This window comes from Opisthocomus hoazin, chromosome 1 (assembly GCF_030867145.1).
Source record: "Opisthocomus hoazin isolate bOpiHoa1 chromosome 1, bOpiHoa1.hap1, whole genome shotgun sequence".
In the NCBI taxonomy this organism is placed as follows: Eukaryota; Metazoa; Chordata; class Aves; order Opisthocomiformes; family Opisthocomidae; genus Opisthocomus; species Opisthocomus hoazin.
This window is the reverse complement of record NC_134414.1, coordinates 107470112-107492432: the sequence shown is the minus strand read 5'-3', so window position 1 is coordinate 107492432 and position 22321 is coordinate 107470112. Positions and strand designations below refer to the sequence as shown.

The following is a 22321-nucleotide window of genomic DNA, read 5'->3' as shown; positions in this document are numbered from 1 at the left end:
CAGACGAGGCGTGGAGTCTGCAGAAGTGGAGCCATGTGCTGAAGGAAATACTCATGAGAAGAAGCAGAGAGAAAACAAAGCTTTTGGCTCTGACTGGATTTAAAGCTAGAGCAGACACACTCCAGTGCCAAGTTCTGAAAGCTCGTCAACGACACAGCCAGCACACTTTGATGAATTTCTACAAATTTCTTAGAAAAGCTCTGACGCATGCTGTATGCTTTCTTTTTGAGTTTGCCTTCCATTTTTTCTGGAAGATTAATGGGACCCCTGAACACATTTCCTTCCCCTAGACCCCAGCAGCTTTAGATTTAACGTGACAAGATATACTATGGTATGGAGTGGCAGGAGCTTCAGAGTAGCTAAGGTTGAAGGTGGCATCTGACAATCTGCCAGATTTTAAATGGTACTTCCACATCTCATCCTTGAGAAAGACATCAAACTTCTTGAAACTACCTGGACACATCTCTTATCAGATGAGGGTTTCTTCCACCCAGTTTAGCAAAATGCAGAATGATGAAAATTAACGTCAAAGTGTTTCAAGTATGTCCCATATATTTGCTTTTTCTTTTGAGGCACAACGTCTTTAGATGGTAGGGCCTGAAAAAAACCTCAAATTTGCTCTTTGTTCTGGCAAGGAGAAATTTCTTAGATAGACAGCAAGTGTGGCTGACAGTAACGGGAGTGGGGAGAAAAGATTGTGAAAGATTTTTCTGGGAATACTGAGTGACATTTAATATAGAAGCAACATTTCGGAAGTGTTATAAAAAGCAGTTCAGATGTGTAGAGATGAGAACACATGCACAGGATTAAGACAGGAAAGAAAGAATGCTGACGTGTGAACTAAGCTTTTCTAGGTCATTCAAGGTCAAGTTGGATGGGGCTCTGAGCAACTTGATCTAGTCAAAGATGTCCCTGCTCACTGCAGGGGGGGTGGACTAGATGAGGTCTAAAGGTCCTTTCCAACCCAAAGCATTCTATGACTCTGTGATTCCATGATTCTAGGTTCCTTCACAACTCATGGAGAGACTATGCCTGCCCCAAGTTAAATCACTTTGACCATGGGCACAAAATGTGCAGACAAGGCCTAATGATGGTGCTGTACCTCCATGCTCACCATGTGCCACAAAAGAAACACGACGTGCAGTTACTCCATGCATATACGGCTATCTGGTGTTGGACTGTGACTCCTGGGGACAGCCGCCATGGAAGCCTTTGGTGCTCATGCCATGCACAGCACAATAAGGGCCCTCGCACACCATGAGGACATTTGGGCACTACGGCAATGCAAAAGGTGTTGCATTTCAATATTAAGTGCATTCACTCATTTGAGTGCAACCTCAGTTGCCACGCTGGTAAAGGTAAAATGTGATTGACATCTCCATTCTGTCTGATTCACGCAACCGCACTTTCAAGTATACATGCATCAGGCACCCCTCTGTATAGGGTTTGAAAATCAAAATAGCTGGTAGATATTTTCGTTTCAAAGAATTATATCAAGAAAAATTACTTTTCCAAGTAAAAAAACTTGAGGAAATAATTTGGTGCTTTTGAAATTTTCTGGTTGCTGTGAAGAACATCTTTTTTCCTCCTTCTCTGTTTTCTCCATTTCTGCATTTTGCCAGTGGAAAGGAGTGCAAAGCGAGGGAAACACAGGGAGAAAGTCAAAAGGAGTCTTTTCATTTTTAAAGAAAGGGTGTGTCAATGAAAAATAAGAATTTTTATAGAATTTTTTTTAAACAGGAAATTTCCTTTTTTTTATCTTCTCAAAGGTTTCCTGTATTTTCAGCTACCTCTAAGATGTAATTAACACCCAGATCTAACAAATACTTTACTTTTGGTGGGCATCATCCCTGTGACTCTTTCGGAGCAGGCTTTATATGACAACAATAGAACAGGCTGGAGCACGTTCAATTGATTCTCTCTGATCTTAGAAGAAGCCCTAACTATTCAAATGAGAGCAATATGTGCGGCCAAAGAAGATATTTTTGAAAAAGCTGTGTGCAAATTTCAATTATATGTCTCTCATTCATTTTAAGAAAATTCCTGCTATTGAACGCAGACATATTGGTTCAATATGTGTGGGTTAGAGTCAGCAGATGGTCAGTTGAGTATGGTGAAAACCAGGGGGGTAGCTTTCACCTCATGCTATATTTTTATGTTGGCTGGTAAAGCTCTGCAGTACAATTTGATGAAGATGTAACAAGACAATCCAGCACAACGCTTAAATTGTCAAACCCCACCATCCTGCAGTGTGTCCACCCATAACCCGCTGTGCTCTGGTCCGAATTTAGAGTGAGGGAAGGGAACAGAACTGAGGTATCTGTAGCATTAATTTCTTGGCAGATATGATAGCTCTTCATCACTCCAAACTATTTCTATAGTTCTACAGATCTACAAATTGCTGCTTTCTCCTATTTTTTTTTTTTCTTTTTTGACAATGATATGTTGGGCTCCAAACCGTATTTCTTTACTCTTTGCGCATATCGCAGCAAAACATTGGAGAAGGCTGGCTGCAGAGGGCCCCCAGTGGGCTTCACTGCAACTGGAGAAAAGCTGCGGCAGCACCCTGGGACATTGCAACCGGTTTGCTTTGGAGTTGGCCTCCAGGCTTTAGTGAGGCCCAGTGTTGGGGGACTAACTTTTAGGTACTTACTTGACAGCCGGCTTGAAAGCTCTGCGGTGAGGGATGTCATGCCGCTAGCCCTGCCGGGTGATATTGGGGTGGCGGGGTGCACGGAGGGGGTGGCAATGGAGCCCAGGTACTGGTAGGACTGGTCGTAGGACCATGGTGGAGATGGCTGTACTTGCCTTGTGTCTGCAATGAAAAAGAGACCTATAGGCTGTTTTGAATGATAAAACTTTGCAATCAAATATGTGAACCAGACCACATGGTGGAAATAGAAACTTCAATGCCAAGATAATCACATTTCAGTTCCATAATCCCCTTTGTCAAGAGACCTTCAGGTGAATTGCTGTCTAAAATATTATTTGTGCATCTGTGAGGTTTGATTGGTTGATTTTTTCTTGTGAAGATTTTTGATATTTTACACTGATGGTGCACAGGGAAAAACGGTCAGGGAAAAGCAGATTAAGCTTTCCAAGGTGAAAGACTATTCATCGGTGAGATGCATTAGCATTCCAGGGTGTGTATTCACAGCCCTTTTAGCCAAAAAGGCATGTCAGGCATGGCACCGAGGAGACAAAAATACTGAACTGTGAATGTTTCTGTGCAAGTGCGTAAGGAGACAGAGAGAAAAACAAGATGAAAGTGTGTGTGTAAGAGAGAGGCAGAGATGGAGGGTGAAGCTTGTGTCCTGAAGAAGGCAGACTCTGAAGTGGATGAACAGGACCGGGGAATTTGAGTTCCTCAGTCTCCTGAAAATCCCAGGCTTAATGAAATGAGCAGCTATTCTGTACATCTATTTTGTATACGCTATGTATAAAATACAGGAACGCAATTCAGAGTGATGGGTCCATTTACGAGCAGTGGTTGAACCTCAGGAACAGAAAGCCTTACACAAACCCTATGGAACTGCCCAGCTGAAAATGCAGACACCCTGCGAGTGCAGACTTTCAGTAGAAACTGCTCTTCTTGGAAGCAAAATCTCAAATGCATAGCTGCGTAAAACATTTACAGAACAATGCTAACCTGCTATTTTCTAGCCACACGGATAGTTTGGCTGACATTTTAAATCAGAGGTGCATGGCGGGGAGTGCATCCACACCTGTGGCATCGATGCAGAGACAACTCTTTTCTGCTTATTTCATCTTTGCATGTGAACCTGGCATTTTTTAGTGTATAGAAATGTCTAGTTTTAGTATAATTCAAAGTGAGAGAGATTTCCCCCCTTACCTACCCAGAAATTTAATTCTTTTACTATTTTTAGTAAAATCTTTTCTATTTTTTTTTTCAGCCCTAAGAGCATTCTCCTGCAGCTTCATCTAGCTAATTATCTTTTTGAAAGAAGCAAATGTTGGATGAACTGCATTCAGATAAAACTGATATCCGCATGCAAAGGAAATTTCCCAAGTCTGAGATGAAGGACTTTGATCTTCCATCAGAAAGCCCATCTGGAAATTATTATTTTGTTGCGCGTTATGGAGATGAGTTTTACATTTTGTTGGTTTCATCTATTTCAAATGGAAGATTTATACAGAACTCTGAGCTTTTAAAAAATAACTAGTGAAGTAATTTGCAGAATAAACTAAAGTCTGGTAAAGATTTTTCTGCCGAGTAACAGATTCAAATTTGGATATTATTAATATTTAATTTTTTTCAGGCAGACTTCCTTAAGCATAAATTCAGTTGACTCACGCTGTTTTAAAAGTAACATCCAATTGGATTAAAAGGACTTTTGTAGAAACAAACAAAAAGACATAGGCACAAAGCCTGCCTTATTCCGAATTACAACATCATCTAATTTGTAGTGTATGGTCAGTGTTTATCAAAGATGACAGGGAGACAGATGAGGGAATTTAGTCTCCAGGGGCAGCATTAGGATAAATACCACAAAGCTTCGGCAGCGTAAGCCTTGTAATTGCATGACACTGCATGTTTCATTTCTGAAATGGGGTTAATTGAGTCATTACTCCCTTATTTCATCCCGCAATCCCACTGAGTTCGGTTCAGCAATGCGGCCGGGTGCTAGAACCCTGGCACATGCGCTGGAGGGATCCCAGGCCCGGGGTGGAAACTTCCTCGGCCCGGGGAGCCCTGAGCACGCTGCGCCAAGGCTGACGCAGGGGTGGCAGAGCCTCCCGTCCGTCACCTCTCTCTCGAAGGCTCTGCTCAACACTGTCGCCGCGGAAGCAGCTGAACCCCTTTGCCTGGAAGTGTTTTGTCGCCTGCTTTCGGGTGCTCTGTCCTTAGGTCTCAGCACTGCAGAGAAGAGGGGAAAAGTGTGTCTCAAGGAGCGTCTGCATATGTGCAGAGGGGGTGCTGCCACCCATTCTTGCTTTCCAGGCTGAGAGAACGTACTCTCTGTTTTCTCCTGTTAGAAACTGTCATTGCCTGGTGTGGCAGTTCTGTCTGCCGCTTTTCTCCTATTTCTCACATTGCTGACTTGTCAGGACAGGGGCTACGGTGTTGTCCGGTGCCTTGCCCAGCACACGTGGGATCCTGGTCCGTAAACCAGCCCCAAGTGCAATAAACACATGGAGATGCAGGAAAAGCTGCAGCAGGAGAGAAGGAAGCAAGACCTTGTCGCAGATTTCCTCAACGCTGACAAGACTAGATTGAAATATGGTCTCTTCTCTTTCAGTGCTACTGGAATTAGCTGTATGCTGCGTCCCAACTAGAAACCGGATAATGGAGCGAGTACGTGCCTGCTAACATCCGGAGAGAGACTACCAAGGTATCTGACCTGCCTCATCCTTTTGCTATTATTACTGACCTCTGGGGTCTTTGAAACAGTGACAGACAGCCCGAGAGACCCCCATTATTAATCTCCTTATCCCATTAAGCCTTTCTTAAGTGAAAGTTCAAACTACCAATCAATTTTCCATCTTGGTACCTGTATTCCTGATCCCTGTGTTTGCTCTTAAAGATTGGCGTTCTGACATCGGACTGGTTAACAAGTTGCAATCTATTCAGTGATGTTAATATAGTGCATTATATTATGTACACATATTAAAGCAGGTTGTGCTGACTAACCCCAGGCATCACCTTCAGAGCTGTTTAATAACAAGTGGAGAAAAGTATCACTGTAATAGCATTTTTATGGCACCTTTTCAGTATCAAGAGGCAGATTCAGCACCTGGTAAAGGCAAGGTTTGCATTTCCAGCAACTTCAGCAGGATCTGCATTAGAGGCCTCAAGAAGCATTTTATATTTGTGATACCTGCTTCTGTTCAGCTTTCAGGTTACCCGAAATTAAACTGGAACGGGTTCAAATTTGACACAGGACTAAGCTACTCAAAAAAGGCCACAAACTCTTTCTGAATCCATCTCTTTTCTGCTTTCAAAACAGAGAGGTACACTTCTCTGAAGTGAGCAGCTTGGTGTGGGGAACTGAATGCGTGCGTTCTTGTGGCTGAAGTTAATTTGGTGAAAATACACTGCAAATAAATGGGAGTTGCTTCCCTACTCAGAATATCTGTGAAGAGATTTGCAGGGAGAGCTACTTCGACAAAGGGAAATAACAGGGCTGTGGGCCCACACAGCTTTAAAGCCGAACAGGATTCCAAAATCATTTAAAAGCAGATCGAAATAGCACGAAACCAAGGAAGCTGCTCCAGGTGGTGATCTGCGCCCAATCCTCCCGGTATTTCTCCCATTAGCAAGTACTTTCCATTTCTGCTTTTTACGGTGTGAGAAAATGTATTTAAAACATGAAAACAGTTATTAATTGCAATAAAACACTCCGGGGCGAGAATTATGGTGCAATAATTCACACCTTGCTGTGTAGTCACGAGCTCTCTCGGCCTCTAGCCTCATGCCTAACAAGCTATTAAGCAGAAAAGTATTGAACCGTCTTTCATGCCTCGTCATGTTTTATGGCCACGAAAAGGTTGCGTTCGGCTTGTTTCAAAAACTTGTAATTAAGCTGTACGAACGTTGCATAACGTTTAATGGTTTAATGAAACCAGCTTTCAGGTAGAGACTCGGCAAAAAGAAAAAAATAAAAAATAATAATAATAACAAAAAGCCGCCCCCCCCCCCCCCACACACACAGTGCTCCCTCTGGTCCTCGTGTTTAACATTTCCCCAGCCGTTTTTCGCCGTGGAGAAAATTAAAAGCCGGAGGAGGCGGGTGGCTGGGAGATGCGGCGGGCAGCAGCATCAGTAGGTGGCGGCGGAGACCGGGGCGTGCGGGGCCGGCCGCCTGCGGGACCCGCCGCACAGCGACCGGCTTGGCCACGGCTTTCCCCGGAGCCGTCGCAGCCCTTCACACGACCTTTTTGTTAACACCCGTTACTCATCCGTTCCCGGCCGGGACGCCGCCGGTGCTGCCGAACCGCAGCTCTGCTCTGCGTCTCCCTCAGGAGCATCTTTGGGCTCAGTGGTTGTCCCATAGCTCGGTGGTTCTCCACCGGCGCGGTGGCTATCCCAGAGCTCGGTGGTTATCCACCAGGATGGTGGCCATCCAAGAGCTTGGTGGTTATCCAGGAGCACGGGCACATGGGAGAGGTGCATACGCCCACAACCCGGAGACAGCCTGGCTCAGCAGGGCCGGCACAGTTAAAGCAGTGCAAACAAACACCTGCCAGGCAATGGAGTTGTCCTAGAGTGACACAAGGGTGTATTTTGGCTTCTGAAGTTGTCACTGGTAGTCACGTGCAAAAAGAGGAGAACTCCCCTCAAGCTCAGAGTGCAAGGTGATGGGTCAAGACCTCAGTCGAAACCACAGCACATCTCCCGAGCTCACCCAGAACATCCTTCTGTCTGTAAAACTGGTCCTGAGCATTCAGGACATAGAAATCACAGGGACCTAATAAACATGAAGTCCTGGGATGCTGTTTCTGTGTGACTCTTTTTCAGAGGGGCCACACTCTTTAAAATGTAGATCAACACCCTCCTCTCCCTCCAAAAGAAAATGCTGTGATGCTGTCAGGCACTCGGAAGGTATAAATCGGCGCGTTTCAGTGGGACTGAGGTGATTCACAGTACCCGGTCAGGATGTGGCAAAAATGTCTACCACCTCATCACTGCTACGTAACAAATACAACGATCCCTACCAAGCCGCCTAAAAGAAAGATTTTTATATTCTGATCAGAAAATCATTTACTTTAGCCATATTAAAAGCTTTCAGCTTTGAATTCAAATCAGACCACAGGTCCCACTGTACCTACGAGCCGAAAGGAGAAATGCCTATGCGGCTTGCGCCGGGCTGGATCCCGCGCACCTCTGCGTCTGCTTTCCGCCCCTGGAGTGCAGCGAGAGACGGCTCTCCGTGTGTCACTGCAGGTCAGACGCTGCCGCCCGCTCCCAGCCAAGAGCTTGCGCGGCGCGGCCAAATCCCGGTATGATACAGCGTGTTCCTGGAAGCTTCGGAAAGGAGCAGCAGGATGTGAGTCAGTACGCGAGGCGGGACGGCGGCGGAGGGAGCAGGTATGCCTTCGCCTCGGCCAGCCTGCCCACCTTCCCCTTGCTGTCTGCGCCTCCTCTCTCCTCGCTCGCCCCTCCGCCTGGGAAAGGGCACCTGCCTGCTTGAAAATACAATTATCTGGACAAACTATGAGTGGTTTTGCCAAGCCGGGGCCAGGGGAGGCACAAGAGTCAGCCCCGAGTACCGAGCAGCTAATTAGCTACTATCTACGGCAGTGAAAATCCCCCCATCCTCGGCACAGCGAGATGAAGATGAATTGCGAAATAGCCGCTGCTGTTGCCAGACTTTTTTTTTTTCTCAGGTTGCAAAAATTTCTGTCAGTCATACGCAACAAACCCTGAAAGTCGCATAGCATCGAGCTTTGCAATTCCTCCACCATCCTGGCAAGCACTTTAAAGGCAGCAACTGGCAGAAGACATGGGGTGAATGAAAGCTGGGATTAGTTTACTGGTGTCAAACTCGCAGGCAGACAAGGAGAGTCGGATCCTTAACTGCTTTGAAAGGCTTTTCTGAGTCTGGGATTTGTCTGTGTGTTGTGTCCCGTCCCCCCCGCCCCGGTCTGATTTGCTAATCTTTCCAAAGGGAAACAGTTTTTATAGTGTGACTTTCCCTTCCTTTGAGTGTAAGGCAGGAATGGTCTTGATTAGACTTGTCCATTCAGAGAGGTGTCTTGCTTAACAGAGGAAACGGACTGCAAGCACAGAAATACTCCGTGTCGTTCTGTGCTCAGGAGAAAGATGCCACCTGCCTGAAAACTTCAGTCTTTCCTCCTTCCCCACTTTGCCAACATCTCTTACATGTCTGCCTCTGCCTTTTCTTCCCATCTGCTTTCTTGCATTATCTCCCCACCCCAGCAGCTCCAGGTGAAGGTGTGCGAAGCACAAGGGACCATGGTGTGGTCCCACATGCGCCTGACCCAGTCTCCCTCTGAGGCAAGGCATCCGAAATGACTCAATCTCCCTCCCTCACTCGGGATCCAGCAAATCCTCCGCCTAATGCAGCACCGTGAAAAGGTGTGTCATCTCCCGGCAGCTGAAAGAATTAGTCAGTAGCTTAAATAAGGGGGACTTTCCAAAGGACAAGTTCATCACTGGCAGTGGCAGCAGCCGCACAAGGCTGGTATTCTCATACCTCTCAGTGCTGGAACATGAGGAGCTGGAAAATTACAGAGCAAACTGTAAAATTCCATCAGCAGCTACTTCACCCTGCAGGGTGGTTTCCCTTCGTGTGCCAGGCTGTGGAAGCCACTGTCACACCACAGGGCCACCTCCCAGCGCAACAGCTGGGAGACCGGCAGGATTCAGAGAGGTGGGTGCAAGCTCTGATTTGCCCGCAGGGTAAGTTTTTCAAAGCCTTCTAATTTCCACAGGAAATTTATAGGAGATGAGCATTCACTCCTCTCCGTGGCCTTGAAAAGCCCCTTTTAGATTGCTAACAGGTGACAGGACTTATTCTGGTTGAGAATGACAGTGACAGATACGTCGTGTGTCTGGAAATTTTTAAGTTGGGGGGGTGGGGTGGAAAAGCCACCCAAATCCCCAGCCATTCTCTGGAAGAGAGATCTTTGGCAACAACCTCCTGCCTCAATGTTTGCTTTCATTTTATTTCAATATTACTGTGGTTTTGTGGAGCATTGCAAAGGCTAGAGAAGTTCTAGAGGCATTTGAGCCTCTAAAAAGCCTCCTCTGGGATAGGAGAGCGAGGGAGTTTCTCCACACTGAGGCATTGCAATAAAGAAAGAAAATATCAGCCTTAGGCAGAAACCTTTCAAAAAAGAGTTGCTGAGGCTCTTTGTTCTAGCTGCGGCACTTAGAGTTGATGCAGAACTTCCCAAAGCCTCCTGGGTGCTGGATGGACATACAGGAGGGTACCAGCCCCTGAGAAGGATCGAGCGTGTAGTGAAGAAGACTATGGAAAACCACAGACAGAGTGGTGTGATTAGGTGGAGGGGTGCAGAGCACCATTGCTACTGTTCATTCAGTGTCTGTGCACCGTCTGCCCCCAGCTCGTCTTCAGTGTTAGCTCGTTTAGTTTCAGCGCTGCACTAGAAAGGCTCTTGAGGAGGAAAATGATGCAGATCTGCCAGTACCTTTGAGGATATCAGTCCTCCAGTGCTGAATGTAGTGAAAGACTGGAAGTCTTAGATGAAGATTTTCTGCTAGCTTTTCTTCAGAAATAGATGCCAGGGAAGGGAGAAAACCGAACGAGTGCATCCTAATGCTTTGCTTGAATTTTCTTCACATTCTTCATGTCCATGTCGAGAAAGTCAGTGCTCCAATGATAGTCAGACACCTGGAGATGATACCAAAGGCAGCAGGAGAAAGCACTGATCTAGCTGTGTATATTCTGGGGACAGAAGGAGGAGAAACGTGTACTCCTTCAAGTTTAAAGCCGCCTGAATGAGCTGCCTAGACTAGCAGAACTGTCTATGTTACAACGCGCCGTAAAGAAACAAGTAGCGTTTTCGTAATGGCAACTGGCTGTGGTGTGGGGGTCCCCTAAAACCCCCTCAGGTCTCATTGCTAACTTGGTGCCAGAATCAGGAAGTGCAGACAACTCCAAATACCGAACTGCGAAAACTCTGATTTCACAATAACGTATGCGCTGCCCTAGCAGGTTAGCACATAAGCTGCTCCAATGAAATATAAACCATCTCTCCTCCTGAGTAAGCACACTCCTTCTGGGCTGGCGTCACTGCTGCTTTGAAGAACGTGATGGCATTATGGGCAAACTGCAGCGTCTCTGGGTGCCAGTGACAGGCAGAAGTCGGAAAGCCGAGTTTTGCAAATTACGGATGCATTGTTCTTTGTCTTCGGAGGTATGAGTCACCCTGGAGAGATGCAGTTATTTGCTCAAGAGGGAGACTCCATTCCACCAGCCGTCCTCCTCTTCCCTTGCTCTCCGCATCAACAAGGAATGAAGTAAAAGAATTCAACCTTGACCTTCCCCTCTCTTGGCTCCCTGGAGGAGACACGCCGCCAGACTCGATGCCGCTGCCGTGTTCTCCCCTATCTCTGAGCGTACCGCTGAAGCACAAACTGAAACAGCGAGGGAATCGGGGACAGATAGCAGGCGGACGGCGGCGGCGAGGAGGCTGCACCCTTCGTCCCGTCGTGCCCACCCTGGGAGGTGGCACGACGCGGAGAGCCCGGTGCCTCGGGTGGAAGGATGCCATGCAAGTGCGTACACGTGTGTACACACACACACACGTGTGTACACGCACACACGCTTGTCCACGTGCCGCGTGGCACTGCGGTTTCCCCTAGCTTCAGAGGCACCGGGGAGAGCGCGGGTTGTGTGATGCTGCTGGGAGGGTGTACGGTCTGCGGTGACCTGCATGAGGTCTGGGGTGCGGGACCTTCGGGGGGGGTTACTGCTCCCCTGCCCATCTTGGCAAATCCACACCTAGGAATCACCTCCATCCGAGTCCGGAGGGGAATGGCGCGGGGACGGCGGGAGCTTCCCCTGACCTGCTGCCACAGTCCGCACGAGCAACGCTGCCGGACAACAGAGCACCTCTGTTCCTCTCCCACGTGTTCCCTCCCCACCTTCTCCCTCCTGCTGCTTGAGGTCCCAGCTACCGCTCTGCTCTTCGCCTTTCCGTGAACCACTCTGGGTGTGTGAACGCCTCCCAGCTAATTAATGCCTTGATCCTCACACTGCCCCCCGAGGAAGGGTATTATTGCAATCCTCATTTTAGCAGGTGGGGAACTGGTGCATGCAGAAAGCAAGGCTCCAGTTCAGCAGAGCACTCAGGGCGCTCGGCTGAGTCAGAGCACATGCGAATTACCTGATGTCACCCCGGCAGGGAAAGTTCACCTGTAAAAACAGCTCGGGGGAGATGTATCTACTGTGTGCTAGTCAGCTCGCATCCTGAAAGCCGTCTAGCTGAAGCGCAGGGCTCAGGTAGGGTACAATGCTCACGGAGAAGCTGGTCAATTAGCCCTTCTCACTACCCTGCTGCTGGTGACAGCAGCTGCTTTCAGCCTGCCTTGGGCAGGTATATCACGCCCTGCAAACACAGACGCTGAGCTAGGTTGTTAATTGTGTGCGAAGTGTGATGCTGTCTCCTGGTGTCCTGGCTCTTGGGGGAGGATTCGTCCCACCTGAGAGATCTACAATGTAGGTGTCTACCTCTGAGCTACTTGTCTAGACCCTAGACTTTATTGCCAACAGGGTAAAACAGATGCTTGTGGGGCACAAGTCAGTTCATCCTAAGGCAGACATCTAAGCCAAGCTGGGCGGGTGAATCACACCCGATGAACAGCTGTTTCTCTCCCCGATCGCAAAGATACCAGATGACTGTGTCAGATGGAGACACACAAAATACGGATGTCTAAAGTTAGGTGAAATGAATCTCAGCCTGGTTACACCTCCAAAGTTTCTCTTTCATGGGGCGGAGCAAGACCAAAGGGATTGGCAAGATACCTCCTAGGCCAGGACCTGGAAGTCACATTGAGTCACTATTTGCAGAGGTAGGATTACCTGCACCTTCCTTTCTAGGGCAATACCCTCCACGCCTGGGGGCTGGACCTGACCCTGATGGTCCTGGGAGGGGATTGCTGGCGCCCTGGCGCCCAGCCCCAGAGCCACTGCCTGAGCGGGACTCTCCCTTCAGGTGTTCAAAACGGCAGTCATGAGCTCACGTTGCAGTGAAACTTGTCCTAGCTTTCTGTCTACACTTCGAGACAATTAAATATGAGGCTGAAAGTTCCTTGGGTGGATTATTCCCGCTGGAAAACCAATGCCATGAAAAAAGGAGCAGAGTTGAATGAGGAAGACTCTGCAGTCTACTGGGAGACACGGTGATAAAGGAATGACTACAGCATGGCCTCAGGTATCTTACAGGTTCCTCCTGATGATGTGAACTAATTACTCCATATTAAAGTTCCTTAGCCTACAGATAAACAAAAAGTCCTCATCAGTCTCTTCTTTTACACCTTCAGTGCTCCCTTCTCTTTTTCAAAATGATGGTAGTGGAAGAAAAAACTTGCTCTCTGGGGTTTACAGTCATTTTATCCACCACAAAACACTGACCTTGATGTGAACTAATTAGGATTGCAATAGATTATTAAAATGAGTCGGTAAGGTGGAGCTTTGTCAGTATAAAAGAGGCCTTTGAAGATAACAGCCATTTACGCTTTCATGATCTCATCCCAAGTGCTCAGAAGAAAGCCTATAAACTAATAAAGTAGAATTCGTCTAGGGGCACTCTGCACACACAGCGGAGTATCACCCTCCAAACCCTTATTCAGGATGGCAAATGAAACCTGCTTGGATTCTTTTAAATTCCAACACAAATCAGGATTAAAACACCTTTTGGTAATAAGCAGATCTCTGATGATCTAAAGACATACTAGTTCATTTTATTGACTTAGAGAAAGTAAGTGACATATCAAATGCAACCTTCATACTTTAACAACTGAGGTCACCTTGAGAAAAATGATACTGAGCCCAGTGGTATGAAACCTCTCTCCAGAGTGCAGCTTTGATTTACAAGGTGAAGTAAGGTCTTCTTCGTGTGAACGTATATTTGTAAAGTCAGTTTGACTTAGAACGAAGCGTGGATTTTTTTAGAAAGGAGGTAACTAAGAAACTGTTGCTCATTATAGTACTAAGTCAAAGTGGACTTGTTGAAAACTCTATTAAATGATCTGCTTCTCTAAACTGTGAAGTTGGTTTTGAGGAGATCTGCAAAACTGAAATGGAAAATGAGTCAAGCCCAGAAGTATGTGCTGAAAGCCCCAACTCACTGGGTTGTCAGGGGCATTCAGTCCAGAAATACATTTAAAAAACCGTTCAAGAAATGCTTTGCTTCCTTTACAAAATCCCTTGGCACTTGCTGCGCAGCCGAGGAATGCAGCATCCTGCCGCGCTGTGGCCATCACCGATTCCACCTGACCTGTGGCCCCGGCGGGTGGCACCGGGATGTCTCCCCTGACTCCTGCTTCAGTCTGAGAGGACGGCAGAGTACAGCTGGAGGAAGAAGGATTAAAAGGAAGGTAGAGACTCGTCTCCATGTTCAACCCTTTGCCACGGTTGTGGGAGCAGGAGTGCTCAAGACACGCACTAGGTCCAGCTCAGCTTTCGCATTTGCGCTGCTGGCCATATTTAAATGCTATACTGATTGATTTCAGAGCAGGCTAGATCTAAGTCCGAAGGGTGAAAGATACAGGCGGCACAAGCTTTCAAGTTAGAAGTGCTTCTCTCTTCAGTCGTACTGAAGGTGTCAAGCAGAAGCTCAGCAAATCAACACACAGAGAAGCTGTCGCAGGGCTGAAGCCCCTTGGCAGCCCTTCCAAAGCAAGGTGCCAAAAATGAGGCCCCTGAAAAGGCAGGCGCAGGGCTTCGAACGTGCAGGGCTCAGCCAGCAAAGCCCTGGCCACGCACTCCCCGTCAAGGTGGCTGGGGAGGGGTCTGCCCCTAACAGCGAGGGTGCGCCTGGACCACCCGTCATGGCAGCAATGCCTGGAGGAGACCAGGGGCAGGGGGACCTGCTGGTGCCCCAACTCCCGCACACTTCCCTGCCCCATCTCCTGGAGCTCTTCCCGCAGGGGACCTGGGACAGCCGGGCTGCGTGGGAACGGGCAGTGCGGCCCCTAATTTTGTGCACCTACGTCCCGATCGTCATTTCTGGTTTGTGTGCAGGTAGGTGCTACCAGAATGGGTGGAGTAAGGAATAACAGCGTTGAAGGAAAACTGTAATCCAGTATAGAAAAGAAGTGTCAACACACGTCAAATGTTGCAAAATGTCCCGGTGTGGAAGAAATAAAGTAATTCCCGGTATTAACCAACAAACAGCTGTTGTGTTGCCAGACTGAGGAAGATCTCTTTTTGGAATAGGAAATGTGTGGTGTTTTATACAAATAGCAGTTTTCTTTCAATTTCTGTATTAAAATCTTAAAAATTAACGTTTAATATACTAAACCCTTCTGAATGGCTTGAAAAGTCTAGCTTGCTATAACCTCTTTTCAAATTACACCCTGGGACTAGCCTGTCTGCTCAGAAATATCATGTAAAATTATTGTTCTCCGTTAGCAGTTACGAACCTATGAAACACTGACACAACAAAAACTTTTTAGAAACTTAGCTAAACACAGCTAAACTCCACCAAATGTGCTGAACTGAGCAGTTTTAGAGAACTGTGGCATGGAGAGCAAGATCACAAGTCATCATTATAAGCAAAAAGAACTTTTTCCCGTTTAAGAAACTGTCTCAAAGCTAAGCATAATTGTGCTATGTAAGCAAATACTAAATAATTATTTGAGTAAGACCACAGACATTTACATTTAATGTAAAAATTCAATGTGACGGCAAGAAAAAAGGTTAGTGTAGGTTATAGACTGTTGGCTTGCTCAGGGAAAAAAAACTTCAGAAATTGCCCTAACTGAAGTACTTTTTATGTCTACATTTTCCCAGTTTTAAAAATTGGCAACGTTATGAAACAATTCATTAAAAGTCAACCAGAAATTATATATTTGCTGCTGTTGTTTTGCAGTTGTTGATATTTTGGGATTGCCAGAGAAACAAAACAAAAAACCCCTTCATTTATTTGTGCAGCTCTTTAATCTGTTTAAATTAATATACTGTATTACTCATTTTTTCCCCAACGTGATCCTAAAATGATCGCGTAGCTGCACTCACATTAGTCTCTCCTGCCAGTGAATTAAATATGAAATGGTTTATTCCCCTGTCCTCCAGCAGCTCTTCCCCCATCCTCACATGCTCATTTAGCCAGTCTGAACTTACAGATAAGCTGATGACGAGACACTAGAAGGCAAAAACAGACAATTACCCAGGCAAATGTTTGAAGGATTTGGGCCCTGCGGCAAAAATGCTGTTTACTGAAGACTGAAAGCGCCATTTCTACTTAGTACAAGCCAGTGTGTCTGAACTCAGCAGTTCTGGATAGTGGCCACCAGTGGACTCAGAGCAAGGTTTATAGGTGCAAGATAACATCATGCTCCCGTCTGCATTTCATCACCGCAGGGCCTCTTTCTGTATTCTCAAACAAAGGCATGCAAGTACCAACAGAAGTGTGCTTTACCATCTGTCTTTATATTCCCTCATTGCATAGTTAATCATTTATTTTTATGCTGAAGACCACCGTGACAAGGCACAAGGGCAGATCCTCAGCTGGCCTTGTTAGCAGAGCAAGGCCAACTTACGTTGGCCGAAGAGCTGTCTTTTGGTCTGATTCTGCACCTTTTGAAACTCACTGGACAGAAGCAGGGTTTGTAGTGCCTGGCGCTCTTTTTTCCTTCCTACTTTCCTCCTCGGAAGATGTTTTGGGGCAAAGAACAGAGACTGCGGTAAGAGTCAAGATGAGGAGGACCGAGAACACAACACTGTGTTACATTTCAAGCCGCTCCTCCCATCCCCCCCCCATCTACCTGCTCCCGTCTGCACAGCCCCAGCGAAGCAACCAGTGATGGCGCTGGCAAAAACGGAGGAGATGGGGCTAGAAAGCGTGGAAAAAGGACATGGGAAAGCCTCTGAGCTGCACAACCAGTCATTCAGCTGGACGGGTGGACCCAGTCGCTAACAGCATGGCAGCAGCTCCACTGACTCGGGGGGCTCAGCCAGCCTTTGCTGATACATGGCAAACAGGCACGTGAGGGGAGTCTGGAAGGCCACTCTGCATTTTCAGGCTGTTTCAGCAGTAGGGAGTGAACTGCTTCTCCAAGGAAATGTTCAGCCACATGCCTTCTGTCTGAGTTGGTGAAAAATTGCCATCAATATAGTCAATGGAAAAAAACGTGCATGGGACAGGTCTGCAGTCCCTGCCTCCCTCCTCCACACACTCTCAGCCAGAAGAAGGGCACAATAGAAAGGGCAAGAAAAGGCTGTAAAACATTGCAGTTTCCAGAGGATGCACATCTAAGACACAACATCTAAGGCACAACAGAACTGGAGGAGGAAGAGTGGATGAAGGGAGACCACAAGGGCAAAGATGGACAACGAAGATCAGACTCCTGCCTTCAACTTGGGAGTGAATGGTTGTCTGGAGCCAGGCTCATCCTCCACCCAGGCTGAGCTGCTTCAGTGCCAGGAAGCAGAGAATCTCAGCCACGCTGGCATCCAAGCCCAGCACCTTTCACAAAGTCTGAGATCTCAAGAAATGGCCCCAAAATGCTGGGTAAATGGCACAGGTGCTAGAAACACCGATAAACAGCTGTTAGTAGTGCTAGCCCAGCTGGAGGTAAACTTTCCAGCAAGAATGTGACAAACTAGGTGCCTATCTCCCATGCTTAATCCACCGGGCATGATCCTACAGAGTTAGTCCCTGGAGACCAAGCCTTAGTCATGTTTAACCACCAGGATTAAGCTATACTTTCCATAAGCACTCCACTGGCTTTGTTTTGTAAATATATTTTCCCATAAAGAAAAGCGGGGCATGCTGCATCCAAGCATGAGGAACGTGTCTTGTGAGGAGACAGCATTTCCTCAGTCCTCCCTTTATTTTTTTTTCCTTCTCCTTCAAATGTGAAAAATAAGTTGTATGACAGCCTTTGGTGGAGATGTGTGCAACAAGGCCTTCATTGTCTCAGACAGGTGTGAGATTGGAATTGATTCAGCGCCAACAACCCCAGTATCAGAGCCAGCTCTGTGAGCTGAAAACATACACCAACCATCCAGTAATACCACTGCAGCCAGCCAGAGACTCAACAATTTAAGGCTTAGCACACATACAACATAAATCAGATGAGGATGTACCAGCCAACCGTCAGCTTCTTGGGCAGATGCCTGCAGACCGTCTGTGCAGATCAGACCTTGCCTGTTTCGGTTATTGGAAACATTTTTTTTTTTTTTTTCATACAAAGATGAGAGGCTGGGTGGAGCAGCTTGCTCAGACACATTTACATTTGCCCTATCTTGCCCCAACAGCCCTCCTTTGCTTGCTGTTTGGAGGCAGTCCTTCTTGTAAAGTCACTTTATTCCAAGTGCAGGAGGGAAGGAATTACGTCTTGGGGAAATGTTTAATGTACAAATACAAAAATCACATGGACATGCACTCAGTGTGCACCACCCTCATGAAACAAAACCGTTCCCTTCCATGGCAGCTTAGGAGGCTCTGAACATGATCAAACAAGCACAAGAATTAGCACAGCTGTTTTTCTTTCTTTCTTTCTTTTCTTTTCTTTTTCTTTTTTTTCCCATGGATAGATTTCCTTCACTTTTCCAGGAAAACCTGTTTTCACACTCTCACCTCTCTGCCTTTACCTCTTTCACCTGCTTCAGCCTAGTCCCTGCCCTATGTCTGGCCGCATTAGTCACCCCGGTGAGGGCAAGAGCGGGCAGTGCCGGTGGCCTCCCGCTCCTCCCTCAGGCTCCAGCACGTGCGGGGAGACATCCCCGGTGGCACCCCGCCACCCGGGGCTCGGTCGCCCGTGGCGGATCCACAGGCGCAGTGGTGACAGCCAGGCCCTCCGTGGTGGCTGAGGCATCTGGTGAGCCCTGCTCTGCCTGGTTTCTCCCTAAGCCCCGGCAGCTCAGTTTTAGCTGCTCTGGATCCCAGCTGCAAGCCCTTCTCCCTTCTCCAGCTCCTCTGTCCTCGGGGACCACATGGGGCTCTTGCATTTTGTAACCCAGATGGGCAGCCAAGTGAGAGGGGGACTGCCAGGAGGCTTCCCTGGGCCAGGCCTGGTTCCTGCAGGTCCCAGGCTGGTCCTCTGCTGCATCCACCTGCGGGGTTTATCTGCTGGCCGGGCGGTGGGAGAGGGCTTGCAAGGGTGGAGGCTGAGGAGCACCACCAGCATGAGAGCCTGGCACAAACACCAGGTCTGTGCTTAAAAGCTGAAGGAAGCTGAAACAGAGCGTTGCAAAAAAGTATTTGCAGAGGAGAGGTAAAAATGGCAATACACTAGTGACCCATTTGTATCTAGGTGAGCGTTAGCTGGCAAATCCTGGTTTATGCTCACTTGAAATGTCTCCCTCCCTCTTGTGCAGTTCCTTTTCAAGTTAACACAATGTTCACTTTTATAATGTATTCTGGTGGATACCTTCCCCCGTGAACTAATTAATACTGAGTTCAAATTTGCAAATGGTTTCGCATGCAAAATTGCTCATGTATATATAAGTCTTAAGGATATCAAAGAGACTATTCTCTTGAGCAGTTATTCACATGCTTTACTGCAGAATGAGGATCATCATTTGGACTCGGCATTTTTAAAATTAAATATACTTCAGTAACTTCATGCAACGAGAACTGAAATCATCATAAATGCTACACTTGCTCAGCTAGCTGTAGATCATCACTGCACCAATAAAACGAAGAATTGCTCTGACAAAACATTGTCTTTCCTATAGGGCAAAGGATGTAACAGTTTACAGAAACTTCTCTGGATACTGGAAACTTATCAATGAATAAAGCAGTGAATACAGAATTTTTTGCTACGCAAAGGATTTTTGGTTTCATTGGTTTTTTTTGGTAATGATCACCTGAATTTGATCTGCCAGAAGCTAAGGGAATCTAAACTGGCCAAGTCCTATCTAAAAGCTCTGATAATTGCAATTGTTTAAAAATGCAGAGGATGCAAACGACAACGGTTTATATTCCAAAACGCTCCTAGTGATCCAGTTCCATTTTTGGGTACCTAACCAAAGACATTCAAAAAATCTCTTTTTGCAGATATCCAGGCTCCCTGAAAGTGCCTGAAGCTGAGCACCAGATCCTGGAAGCTCTCAGAATCACTGATCTTGAACTGAGTATCTTGCCCAACACAGATAAACCAAGTAAACCTCTGAAACAGACCTGGGCATTTATTGTTGGAAATCAGGCTGACCCTGACAGCAAACCCACAATTTTTTAATGGATCTATTTCATATGCTTTTCTTTTTCACTGCTTTTAAGAAAGGAGTTGTACAAATAGAATGAAAATGGTCAGATGGAGAGGAGCGTCTATTTGACTCTATAATGTGCACTTCCCCACATAATTGATTGTTTTACCGAGCACATCCAAGCCCATTGTTCTTTGCATGTGAACAATCTCCATTTATAGGCGTCATAATATACTGAATACACAGGGAAAACTTATAAATAAGTTTGCTAAGGGTGTACTGTGTACTCAGTCATGTAAAAGGAGCCCTGTGAACCCTCTAACCACGTGGGATCATTAGAGAAGACCTGCTTGACGCAACTTCTTGTTAAAGGCATGGCAGCAGAAGAGACGAGGGCATGCCTGCACTTGATGCTTCGAAAGGAGCCCCTCATCCCATGGATAAATCCCACGGGTGAAGATGCAGAGACCATGCCCGTCCTCCTGAATGCACAGCCCCTTGGCTGCTACGAGCACCGGTAGCCACGGCAGCAGAACGGTTGATTTCACTCCATCCAAACCTAGCTGTCTGCACCAACCCAGACCACGTGGGCTCTGTATACTGAGGTGGGGTTTCTACTTCAGAAACAAACATTTGAACACTAACTCATGTGCTTGTCTCCTCGTTTCCTCCTTCTTTAGTTTGTAGATGGCAAACAGTAGTGATGTCTGTGGTCATTCCACTGTAACCCCTCAGCATTTCAAGTCTGGAGAGGCTCAAGTCAGTATTTGAGGGAAAAGAATACATTCAATTGCAAAATCAAAGTGGTATCTTCTGGCACATGAGCAGCATCAGCTGAAGAACAAGCTGGTTTCAGTGGGTGTTTGTTTTTAGGGTAAGGAGCTCTTATTTATTTTTTGTTTGTTTTATTTACCATGGAAGGTAATTTGAGCCCTGGTATCAAAACATGTCATGTTCTGCCAAAAGGGGATTAAAGAGGAGAATGCTATGGAAAGAAACTGGGTTTGTCAGTAAAGAACTAAGAGAGATTTTATTTACTGGAGTTTTGCAATCAGGACTTTTAATCTTCCTCACAACTAGGCCATTCAAAGGCCAAGAATATGCTTCAAGGGCCAGCGAGGAATAACCCCAAAACCAAGGAGCAGCTGCCTCAAAATGCTGAAACGCTATCATCAAACACATGGCCATGTGTTGCCATCCAAAGTTCAGGATGGTGGGAGCACCTGCCTCTGGGGCAGGCAGGGTTATTTGGTTTAGACATCTCCGGCACGCCGATGCCATGGGCGAGATTTAGTGCCGGGCAAGGGAAGCGGTGAGCCAGAATAAGGTGTCTCCATGGAAAAGTAAGAGAGTCCAGTGACCCAGCTAATCTCAACAGCAGATAGAAATGTCCCTGAGGTACAGTGCATTAAAGCTGCCATCCTGAGAGATGCTGAGCCTTCTCAGTCGCCCCAGAAATGAGGAGGAGAGAGCAGGCAGAGGCCGCACCTCGGAAGGGTGACTCCAGCACTGCTGTATTAGCAGAGAGCTGAAGGAGCACGAAATGAGCCCGAGTACTTCACTCTCTCCTCCAGCGATCCCCATGACCGCTGAGACCCGTAACACTAGGCTGGTAGCATCAGCGCAGGCACAAGATTCCTGCACTGGGTCAGAGAAAGGCTCCACTTTTGCAGTGACATAACATAGAAGGGACTTTGGCACACTGAGATGAAGATGACAAACCAAACCAAACCAGAGAGGATCACGGTGCAAGTTAAAAATTGAACTGGGGATACTTGTCCCTACCTGCAAGCTCTCTTTCTCTTAGCAGTATCCATCAGCTCAGCGTTGTTCTCATGTGGTAAAAGACGTGGAGTGATTAATGAAAAATAAAACTGTGTCTGGGCACAAGCTGCCAAATTTTGTAGGTGTCTAAAGGTTCAGCTAGACAGCCAGAGGGATTTCCAAAGGCATCTCCGTAGCTGTCACTGATTTTTCTGGGGCTTAGGTGCTTGGGCACTATCAAAAATCTTGCTGAGGCACCTTTCTGGTGTGCTAAGTTTTCCTAAATACTTTGTATAAAATCAAGCTCTAAATTGCTTGCCAAAGCATATGCAGAATGACTTTGACAAGACTTCGAACAAAATACAGAACTCTAAACACCTTGCTATCTGCTTTAAAACCAAGATTTCCTTTTCTTTACTTGAAGTCATCCTTTAGGATGCTCCGTGCTGAGGACAAAAAAAAAAAAGAAACCCAGAAGGAAGACTTGTGTAAGTGGAGATGTTGCTCAGGGACCGAGAACATATTTGTTGCCTTATCTACTGCTTTTATAATCCCATGAAGTGCCAGGGAACTGGAATATGAAGATTGGTATCTTTTAAATATATCGACACTTGGAAATCTTCTGGATTAAACACCATTACATAACTCTTTCCATTAGTGCCTTAAGTTGATGAAAAATCTGAACAATTTCAAGCCTTTTTTTTTTTCTAGAGCTGAATGTGAGGAGG

General features: G+C 46.7%; 1 protein-coding gene across 3 annotated transcripts in view; it reads right to left on the bottom strand.

Moving 5' to 3' along the window:
• Positions 1-22321, bottom strand: part of RUNX1 (RUNX family transcription factor 1) — a 170338-nt gene that overhangs the window by 2177 nt on the left and 145840 nt on the right. For 2 of the 3 annotated variants that reach the window (XM_075445484.1, XM_075445606.1), the window contains one exon: positions 2654-2815. The exons of the other annotated variant lie outside the window; for it this stretch is intronic. In XM_075445484.1, the coding sequence (XP_075301599.1) occupies positions 2654-2815 (162 nt within the window). The remainder of the gene's footprint in view (positions 1-2653; positions 2816-22321) is intronic. 3 annotated transcript variants of the gene reach the window in all.